The sequence below is a fragment of the Silene latifolia genome, chromosome 11 (assembly GCF_048544455.1).
Source record: "Silene latifolia isolate original U9 population chromosome 11, ASM4854445v1, whole genome shotgun sequence".
NCBI classification, from domain to species: domain Eukaryota; kingdom Viridiplantae; phylum Streptophyta; class Magnoliopsida; order Caryophyllales; family Caryophyllaceae; genus Silene; species Silene latifolia.
In genome coordinates, this window is record NC_133536.1 from 135,282,068 (window position 1) to 135,293,109 (window position 11,042).

Below are 11,042 nucleotides of genomic sequence, written 5' to 3' on the forward strand. Positions count from 1 at the left end.
CTGGAACATTTCCCACTTAAAGTTATTTCATGTTTAAACCAGAAACAGGTAAAACTATCAACTCCTTATATGTTTCAATAAAATCTTATAGCAAATCCCCTATAAAATATGCCTTCCTGCTATTTGCCAATTTGCCTGAAAACATGCCTGTTATTTTCAGCTCTGCCTAGTCAACTTATTTAAATCATTTTATACCAAATCCTGAAAACTTGTTTCACGCCTTCTTTTCATTTGTTATATACTTAGGCTTAAACAAATATTCAGGATTGAGGGCCAATCCACCTAACCTGAAAAGCATTCCTGAAATGCTCTACAAATAAATTTGGCACCTGCCTGCCTGACCTAAAAACTAAACTGAGCTCAGTACATAAAAAAACAAGTACAATGGTGGAATAGACCAGACTACTTCTCCAAATAAGCCCTCCTGACAGGCTGAGGGCCATAAGCCCCCCTGAACGGTAACCACCCTCCTCTCAGAAAAAGCCCTCCTGACAGGTAACAGAGCCATCATTTCCCAAAAACGGAACGAGGGCCATAAGCCCTCCTGACAGGCGTTATTCTAACAGAAAAACGTCAAATGAATTATTTACAGGTACAAATCAAGCCAGCCAAGGAAATCAAGGAAATCAACGGAAAAAGATGACATATTTATACCAAAACAAAATGTTTACCCAAGGATACATCCCTCCTGGGACAAGACAAAACAAACCTCCAAAAACAAACCAAAAACTAACCGTTTGTCCAGGGAACATCCCTCCCTGGATAGGCCAAAACCACACAAACTAAAACATCACAAAAACAGCAAAAATAAATAAAATCAGCCTGCCTTGGAAGCTGTAGCAGAACTAATTCCCTCATCAGCAGCCTCCTCTTCATCTTCGTCCTCACCCCCTTTCTCTTCAGCATCACCACTTTTTTCCTTGGATGGTGGAGAGTCCACTTCCTCATCAGCATGTAGCTTGCAAAGCTCAGGATAAGTAGTGTTGAGATTAGCCAATTCTTGGTCAGGATTCCAAAAAGGCCTGACTTCAACAGGCTTCTTCATGGCATCCACACGACCTCTGCCAAAGAAGTAAAGTGCAGCATCCTTATACCTGGCGTGTGACACGTCTGTCGCGTACCTGTCAAAAATAAAACCTAACGGTCTCAACTAAAAATGTAGTAGAGGCAGTCGAGTATCGAATCCTCAGGGAGGTAATGCAACTACAGCTATCTATTTCTAATCCTATGGTAACAATTGGGTTTGATTGAATTTTTGATTCTAAACTACGGAGTTGAAAGGAAGAGAAATAAACAAAGAGCAGTAAAGCAGGAAGTGAATTAAAACTATCAATAAGAGGGGGACATGTCGGGAATTCGGTTCACTACGGTAGTTCAACAACTTAGCAGTAAATGACTCAGACGAACTAATGCGAGACGGATATTAGAAGGTCCTTTCGGTCCACTTCCCACCCTAAAATACCACTAACTTAACTTTCGTCCTCATTAGGGTAGTCTACTGTTTATAGCAGGCCTATTTAGTCCAATCTTTCGATCCAGGATTAATTGTAGCCAGATTAATGGGTGACATAGAAGCGTGCACTCAACTAGGTCGAGAATTACAGTTATATTGCTATAGTGATAGGGTCTCTTAGTCAATTCGTCTAATTCATTCACTACGTCGTCATTTCACTACCGTAGATCCCCTAATCCCAACATGAAAGGGTTTAGCTACTCATATTCTTAATAAAACTAACAGTAAACAATTTCCCAGCAAATGACATAATGAAATAGTAAAAGAATTCAATAACGGAAATTAGGGCAAGAAAAAACGATAACATAAACAAGAATTAAAAACACAAGAAGGTTAATTATTATTAAGAGAAGAGAGGAGATTACAATCTGAGCGATTCCGGCGTAAAGAACAACCGAATCCGAGTGAAATAATCCCAAAATGCAAGCAACAGTAGAAGAAGAAAAAGTAACGTAGGAAAGTAGCAGTAGTTCTAATGTGAATGATAGTCCAAGAGATAGTAAAAAGGAATGACTAATAACCTAGTAAAACATAGGTTAAATAGCCAAAACCCCTAAGTGTTTATGCGGAAATAAAACATGGACTGATTAAGCCCACAATGTCGAAAACCTCTCGATCGAGTAGGCAAAACCACTCGATCGACCAATGTCTCAGCAGAAGTCCCTCGATCGACCAGCAGGTCACTCGATCGAGGACTTGGTCAGGTGAAGCTTACTCGATCGAGGAAAGAACCTCTCGATCGAGCTTCAGAGCCTTGGAACCATTCAATCGACCACCAAACAGCTCGATAGACCACTTGGGTCTTCAATTCAGCTCACGTCTTCACCCAAATACCTCGTAATGCGTGCAACGACACTTCCAAATGCAGCATCTCACTCTGGGACAATCCCGTCTCCTCTAAATGCATGCAAAAAGGACGAAAAGGAGTATGGTTCCGCTACTTCCGCGATCATTCCTACAAAAAGGACAAAATACACCAAAGTAGCCAATTCGGGGCAAAATACTATAAAAACAGTATAGAAATGCATAGAAATACGTGCTGAAATAGGCCAAAAAGACTATACATTAGGCACGTATCAGCGTGTACCAGATCCCTGTACACAGCCAATTCCTTATTCACCTTCAACTCCTCCTGCATAGCCTGCTTCTCAGCCTTCAACTCTTCCTGAACAGTATCAAACCTGGCCTGAAGAGCCTTCAGAGCATCCTGAGCAGATTTCAGCTTAGAAGACTCCACCACCAACCGAGCCTTCCCTGCCTCATTATCCTCCTTTAACGAATGATTCTCAGCTTTTGACACTTCCAATTCAGCCTTAAACTTTGTAGTATCTTTCTTCAAAATCGGTACCTCCCAATCCAGGGTATTTTTTAGGCTATGGACAGAATCCAGTTAACAGGAACCCCTCAACATATCATTGACATTCTACCAAATAAAACATACCCATCTAAGCCACAAAACAAAAACAAATAAACACACACAAACACCCATACAAAATAAGACAAAAAATACCGCCTGAAGCATGCTGATCAGGTTAGCGGCATAATCCCTGGTACGATACATAGCAGCCAAGGCACGAGCAGAAGAATCCTCTGCCTGATACTGGTAATAGGGATCGTCAACCATAAAAGCCTGGGCCTGGATTTGTTCCTTAGCAAATTGAACCTCATCCAACCGAGCCCTAACACCCTTGACCTCATGAACCCCTCCTGATGATTCATCTACTCTTTTCCTCTTCTCAGGACGACCACCCTCATCCACAACCTTCTCAAAGGACACCAACTGGACTTCCTGCACAGGCTCCTGAATCTGTACAACACTATCACTCCCTGTGGCCTCACTACTCTTAGACTTCTCCCCTGTAATTTGGGAAACCCATGCCTTCACCAAGGACAAACCAAAACGAGCAATCCTAGCAGAAGCCCTGGTGGCTGCACGACGAGGCTCTAAATCCGCAATATAAATACATGTCCAAAATAGGAATCAACAAAACAAAAGAAAGCAAAACTTACTCCCTGACGAAGAAGCGCCTGACGCTTTAGCACTTTTCACTGGCATATAAGTACTCAATTTAGCCTTCTTGAAATGAGGCATAGGTGTTTGCCCCAGACAGGCAGGCCATGCCCTCTCCTCTTCAGGCAACGCCATAAAAGCTGTTATCCGGTCAGCCGACCCCTCACCATCAGGATTATTCACCCAGTCATTTACTACAAGAAACAAAAGCAAGTAAGTATATTTCCCAAAATATATCACTGTCAAATTAAAATACAATAGAAAAGAAAGTTACCTCCTTTAACAGCCGGATAATTGAGATAATCCAGGTCAGGGGCAATAAAGTCAGCCTTGATAAACATATGTTTGAGCCCATCCTTTATCATCTCCTGAATCAAAGTTAGTAATAAGGTGAGCCATCTTTGACCTTACTGGAAGGTTGAACCGACCAGTAGAATGACTCTTCAAGTGGTAGATATTCTTGAAGTCGTCCAGGGTGATAACCAACTTATGTTTAGAACACAACTGCTCAACTGAATGAACAATCTTCCAAACCATTGGCATGAGTTGAAATGGAGGAACCCTGATAGCTCTGATCACCTCTGCCATAAGAGAAGAAAGAGGAAGCTGACATCCACCCCTGAATGCCCATCCAAAAATACAGAACCAGCCTAGACTACCCCAATTAGCCCTGACTGGACTACTCTCGAGGATCCAAACCTCAGCCTCACTAGGAATGAGGCCCCTACCTTTCAAATAATGCTCAAAGGTTGATTTCAACTGATTGGCTTCGTGGAAAGAAGCTGCCAAAGCCTTAACATGAGTATATTCAATCCCTTTATATGACATGGATAAAATCTCTGGGGCAGCGACCACCTCCACCATTTCATCCTCAGGGATGACATCTGGAACCTTCTCAACTTCAGCAGGAACCTTCTCAACTTCAGCAGGAACCTTCTTAACCTCAGCAGGAGCCTTGGAAGCAACCGTCTTTCTTCTACCACCAGCCATATTCTATTTCTTGCTGAAAATTGATTTTTTGCAAAGAGAGAATTCTAGAAAGAGAAAGGAAAAATTTTGAGATTGGAATATGAAAGCAAGATGGGGCAAAACAAAGTATTTATAACTGCAAAATCAAAACAACTAGGAAAACAAGTGGTTGAGGCTAATCATGACTCTCTTAGGGTTTTGTGAATCTACCCTATTTATGGCAATATAGCCGTTACAAGAAGCTGAATCAAACACAACCTCTAATCCGTTAGAGATTCCTACACAGTTTTTTGCCTGACCCAAATTTTTATCTCCTTATTCCTAGTCAGACCCAATAATGGAATAAGCCGATAAGGGGCAATTGTTGGGCCCAGAATTATCCTACCTGACCTGATAGAGGCCAGGAAATGATGAAAGCCAAGACTCAAGCAAAGGATACCTGAAACCAGGCACTAACAGCATATGGACAGGCACCAAGCAGGAGAAAATACAAGTCAGGCAATAACTAACCCTAGCCTGAAAGGAGATCACATCAGGCACAAGAAAAACGTTGCACAAGCTAAGCAGGCAATAACAAGGTTGTTTAAATATAAACCCTACAAACAAGGAAGACTAATTCAGAAGGAAAAGATAGAGGAAAGAGTCAAAGACAACGGCTAAAATGCTGTCAACTACCTCCGGGTAAATTGGGCACAAGCCCTATTCACCAGGAAACCCTAAACGGAAGAAAAGGAGGACTTTGGAAGCTAGTATAAATTGAAGCGAAGATAAAAACAGAAGGGACATTGAACACACACTCATTATCACTTCCATTCTTGTATTCTTAAACAATATTATTGCCTGTCACACCTGATATATAAATACTTTGTCAGGCTATCTGAAATCATAGTAACAATCATTCTTGGCTTGGTGCCCGTGGTTTTTTCCCTTATTCCCAGGGTTTTTCCACGTATAAAATCTTTGTGTCTTTACTTTTTACCTATCTATTTATTTACTTATACTGGTCAGGCAAGTTATTTGAGTTAGATCACCCCTCCTTAAATCCCCTGGCAGGACGTTCTCATTCAGTAAAATCCCTGCTAAAACACTTACCATATAGTAGAAACCGTGAGTCCCAATTTCATGAGGAAGTAGGCTCGGCACACCGGGGTACTAAACTTGTTACGTTGGGTAATTGGGTAATAAAATGTTATTACATCAAAATTTGGATTGAGCTCAACGGAAGTATTCATGACCGTAGTCGCATGTGTTTTGGGCTAAAGATAAATATTAAAGTATTTTTTATCGACCGAGAGTTCTAGAAGTAGAATCGATTAAAGAGTTAATCTACCGAGTTATATTAATAAGGGATGAATTGGCTCACCGTGCCCGAGTTAATATGAATCTGGATCTCGGAATCATTTATAATAGTTGGGTAGAGGTCACTATATAAATGCAATACTTGTTTACAAGTATTATTAAAACGATAGATGTTAATTATTTCCTTCATTTCCGTTTTTGTAGTTATTTATTCGCCATGAATTCATCTAATACTCCTGCACCAATCACCATTAATTCATGGCTCCAATCATTCGATAAAAAATGCTCCAAGGATGTTAATGAAACGATTAGAGAATTACGCTTTGGCATTAGTCAGGATGAAAATCTTTGGTACGTTACCACTTCCACACCTCCCACTCCAATATTTATGCCTACCTCTTTGGTAAGAAAACCTTGTGAAGAAAATCTCACTAAAACCAAGGCATCCTTGTTTGATGAAGCAAGGAGAAATATCAAATTCAGTGAGAGTTCTAGCAAGAGTGTCCTTGCACTTGAAAGGAGTAATGATATGATTAAAGGAAAGGCAAAGATGGGTGAAAAACCCAAACCTGATAATGAATTGGAAATGGATAGTGAGACTACCACAACCAAGACCAAGAAGGGTGCCCAATATTATGAAGAATGTCATTATTGTAATGTCATGGGCCATTGGAAACGAAATTGCCCAAAATATTTGGGAGATATCAAAGCTGGACTTGTCACTCCAGTTGGTACTATTACTTCCGAAATCGTTGTTATTGATATAAATTATACTCCACCTCAATGTGGGTATGGGATACTGGTTGTGGTTTTCACCTTTGTAATTGTATACAGGGGCTTGGAAATGTGGAAAAGCTAAACAAGAGTGATATAAATCTCCGACAAGGAAATGGAGCTAGGGTAGCCGGCACTTCGAGAGGGACATGTGTACTTGTTTTAGCTAATAGCTTTGAGTTGTAATCTACATAATGGTGATTATGCACCCATTTTGTCTAAAACATTTTTTTTTTGGTGAAATGTGAGTCATTGTATTATATATCAAAACATAAAACGTATCATTTACAAGGAAAAAAAGAGAGATAATCTCCCAATCAAGCTACCAGAATAAAAATCCTACTGTAAGCCAACATTCCTAAGCATAGCTAGGCTAGCTTGATCCATGGATGGACCAGCTTTGAATTTGATACGTCTCATGGCTTCCTCTTCAATCCGTTTGGCAACAATTTGTGTCCGGTGATGAAGTTATTTATCCTTGCATTATTTCTCTGCTGACCCGGACATTATAGCGAGAGGCATTCATCACCACTGCCATTATCTTCCACTGAATTGACCCCGTATTATCTGCTACCATGTCATTGACATTAGGCATGGGTCTGCCAAGCCAACTTTCCAGCTTACCTCTGATCCTGCTGCTGTAAGGACAGTAGATAAAGAGGTGTTCATGAGTTTCAGGCATACTGTCACAGCAACAACAGTGATTATCATTGCTGCAACCAATTCTAAACAATTTATCTTTGATGTTCAGTCCTCCATGGAGAGTAATCCAGGTTATCATTGAATGCTTAGGAGTATTCCAGCTATTCCAGACCAGTTTAGTCCAGTCCAGTATAGGATGAGGCATGACCAGCCAATCATATCCTCCTCTGATTGAATACCCATGAGTTTGAGCAGTCCAGGTATCATCAGTAAATCCATCTTTCAGCAACTCTTTTACTTTACACACATTTTTCTAGGACCAAGGGGCAGTTGCAGGAGGCTTATAGGTATGCCATTGCTGCTGTTTTATGTAAACCTGATTTATCCATCTAATCCATAGCCTATCTGCTTTTGAATAGACCCAATTCACCAATTTACCAATTGGGGCAACATTCCATAGCTCAGCTTTCTTTATCCCCAGACCACCTTCAGGTTTTGGCAGAGTAACCTTGTCCCAAGCAACTAAGGGCACTCTATGATATTCTAAACTATCATCCCAGAGGTAGTTCCTACAGATTGCTTCAATTCTTTTGATGACACTCTTTGGAATAATAAACATAGAAGCCCAGTAACTGTAGAGTGTATTTAGCACTGAATTTATGAGAGTAAGCCTGCCAGCATATGATAATTTTTTGGCTTCAAGACTTCGAATTCTCCCTACCATTTTCTCTGTCAGACTATTACATTCCTTCTTTGTCAGTCTGCCAGCTTGAATGGGTACTCCCAGGTATCTAAAAGGCATCTGGCCCTCACAGAAGCCAGTGACTCTCTTGATATCCTCCTGCAGAACCTCATCCATTCCATTAAAAAAGATTTCTGACTTGGTATTATTCATATTAAGACCAGTTGCGTCTGAAAAAGAGGAAAATGCTCTCATGAGAAGCATGACAGAGTGAGCATTTCCTTTGCAGAATAAGAGCAGGTCATCTGCAAACATCAAATGTGTCAATTTGAGGGATTTGCATAAAGGATGGTACTAGAATGGCCATTTCTCAGTTGCAAATTTGATCAATCTTGTCAAATACTCCATGCACATGGTAAATATTAGAGGAGATATAGGGTCTCCTTGTCTAAGCCCTCGTTGCCCCTTAAAATATCCAAAATTGCTTCCATTTAGTGATAAAGTAAATGCAGTAGAATTGACACACACCATAACCAGTTGAGTAAAATGAGTAGGGAAGTTGAGTCCATGAAACATTTGTTCAACAAACTCCCATTCAACAGTGTCATAAGCTTTTTGAAGGTCAATCTTGAATAGACATCTAGGAGAGACACCCTTCCTTGAATACTGTTGGACAATATCTTGACATATGAGGACATTCTCAATAATAGACCTGCCCTTTATAAAGGCTCCTTGATTATCATGAATGAGATCAGGCAAAACCAAAGATAGCCTATTACAAAGTAGCTTGGAGATGATCTTATAAAGCATATTACAGCAGGCAATTGGTCTAAAGTGCTTTACAGAAGTAGGTCTCTCACATTTAGGAATCAAAGTAATATTGGTAGCATTGAGTTGGGTAAGTAATTGACCTGTCATAAAGAATTCAGCTACTGCAGCACAAATATCTGGGTCAACTATATCCCATGAGTCTTTGAAAAACTTGCTTGTGTATCCATCAGGCCCATGAGCCTTTTCATTTGGGATTGAGAACACAACTTGTTTTATTTCCTCACTAGTCACCTGCTTAGACAGAGTAGCAACATGTTCCTCAGTGCAGTGATTCCCTTTTCCCAAAACATCACTTCTCACAGCTGTGGTGGACTTCCTACTCCCAAGAAGAGATTGGTAGTATGCTAGAAAGGCTTGCTGTATACTTTGGCTGTCTTTACACAACACCCCATTTTGATCTTCTATTTGGATGACCTTGTTTCTGATACATCTTTTCTTTATTGCTCCATGAAAATAGGCATATTGCTTTGTCACCATCCTCTAACCACTGAGTCTTGGCTTTTTGACTTAGGAAGCTATCCCTTGCCTTAGTCAGTTCTCTAACATTAGCAAGAAGCTCCATCTCCTGGGACAATAAATCAGAACTGGTGGGATCATGTATCAATTGTTGTTGAATGCTTTCCAGATTCTGTATTGCCATACTAGCTTTATTTTCAATGTCTGAGTAGGACTCTTTATTCAGTGCTTTCAGAGCCCCTTTAAGACTCTTCAGTTTCTTTACAATACAAAACATTTTAGTGCCATTGTATGATTTGCCCCAATCATTGCTGACTATGCTGGTAAAAGATGGTGCTAAACTCCACATGTTGAAATATTTGAAGCTAGCATTTTTCCTGCCACCAAGCTTAATATCACTCACAATGCACGGATTGTGATCAAGCAAACCCTCAGGGTGAAAATGAACCATCATATCAGGGAAAGTATCCAACCAAGCTTGATTAACCATAAACCTGTCAAGTCTACTGTATTTTCTATGGAAAGGATCCTGCTTGTTATTCCAAGTGAAGAAGGCTCCTGTGGCATGAATATCAGTCACTCCACAAGTAGCTATACACTGATTGAAATCATCCATGTCCTCTTGCCTGGTGCTACCTCCCAATCTTCCATCTGGAGAAGTTACAGTGTTAAAATTCCTTGCCATTGCCCAAGGTCCTGAACACTGTTGAGCTATACTCTTAAGCTTATTCCACAGGTCAACTCTCTCACTCCCTTCATTAAAGGCATAGACCATGGTAAGGAAGAATTGTTGTTGTGTACATCTTGCAGTAACTTTGACATGTATGAACTATGCATCATATTGAAGAACCATCACATCAAATAAACTTGGTTGCCATAACAGCCAAACCCTACCACCTTTATGTAGCCTACAATTGGTAGTCACACACCACCCATCCAACATATTATTTGAAATGTTACTAACATTATCACCATTTATTTTAGTTTCTAGAAGCCCAAACAAGCCTGCTTCCTTATTATGTATAAACCATTTAACAATTTTCTGCTTATTTACACTATTTAATCCTCGCACATTCCAGAATCCAATATTATGCATTGGAAACAGATTGAGAAGGGTTACCAATTTGTCCACTATCAGGAGATTGTGACTGCACTCCTGATCCATTTATTGTTGCTGCAGGTGTACCTTGTGGTGATACCACAATTGTCTGACTTGTTTCCTCATCAGTGACTTGCTGCCCAGGAGAGCTCTGAACTACCTTCACTGGTGTCATTATAGGGCTAGTTACTCCCTCAGTAGCACTCACCATAGTAGCTATAGTCTTTGTCTCCACAATCTTTGGTTGGACTGGCTGCCACACCTTTACAGGTTTAGAAATTCTCATTTGTTGTGGTGCTCCTTTCCTACAGTTGATAGCTTCATGCCCCAAGCCCTTGCATTTGGTGCAAACAGAGGGTTTCCATTCATATTCTACTTTTATTGTTATGAGCTTGCCATTTTCATCCAGGAACTTGACTGCATTTGGGAACTTCATTCCCACTTTTAGTTCAACTAGAGTCCTGGCAAATCCAAGTCTGGTTTTATCTATGGTAGATTGGTCAGATTTAATATGACGTCCAACCAGTCCTGCAATGGTAGGCAGGCATTTGCCCCAAAATTTGAGTGGCAAATCATGCAGTCTAATCCAGGCAGGAACCAGTTTAACATCCTCTTTCATCAGGTCTATATCCACCCCCCATGGTTTGACAATAAGAGGTTTATTGTCAAACATATGGTAGCCAGCATTCAGAACTGCCTCTTTGTCCTTAAGATCTTTTAATCTCACTAGGAACACTCCATTAGGGAGAAACGAGACCTTATTAAT

The 11,042-nt window shown here is 40.4% G+C and overlaps 2 protein-coding genes across 2 annotated transcripts; both read right to left on the reverse strand.

Moving 5' to 3' along the window:
- Window positions 1–7,038: 7,038 nt before the first annotated feature.
- Window positions 7,039–8,205, reverse strand: LOC141614045 (uncharacterized). The gene is made up of 2 exons (XM_074432799.1): window positions 7,585–8,205; window positions 7,039–7,521 (listed from the first exon to the last, which is right to left on the reverse strand). Exons 1-2 carry the CDS (start codon window positions 8,203–8,205, stop codon window positions 7,039–7,041), a joined length of 1,104 nt encoding a protein of 367 aa, XP_074288900.1.
- A 39-nt stretch (window positions 8,206–8,244) lies between these two features.
- Window positions 8,245–9,952, reverse strand: LOC141614046 (uncharacterized). Its single transcript, XM_074432800.1, has 2 exons — window positions 9,150–9,952; window positions 8,245–9,037 (listed from the first exon to the last, which is right to left on the reverse strand). The coding sequence occupies exons 1-2, from the start codon at window positions 9,950–9,952 to the stop codon at window positions 8,245–8,247; spliced, it is 1,596 nt and encodes a 531-aa protein (XP_074288901.1).
- Window positions 9,953–11,042: the final 1,090 nt, after the last annotated feature.

What these genes read in the sequence shown, in the direction of transcription:
- LOC141614045 (XM_074432799.1), bottom strand. Translation starts at nt 8,205, where the DNA reads ATGTTTGCAGATGACCTGCTCTTATTCTGCAAAGGAAATGCTCACTCT. An exon ending in GGATTAGATGGATAAATCAG is followed by an intron (nt 7,522 to 7,584) that starts GTTTACATAAAA and finishes CCTTGGTCCTAG; the next exon opens with AAAAATGTGTGTAAAGTAAA.
- LOC141614046 (XM_074432800.1), bottom strand. Translation starts at nt 9,952, where the DNA reads ATGGTCTATGCCTTTAATGAAGGGAGTGAGAGAGTTGACCTGTGGAAT. An exon ending in TGGAGCAATAAAGAAAAGAT is followed by an intron (nt 9,038 to 9,149) that starts GTATCAGAAACA and finishes TCTTGGGAGTAG; the next exon opens with GAAGTCCACCACAGCTGTGA.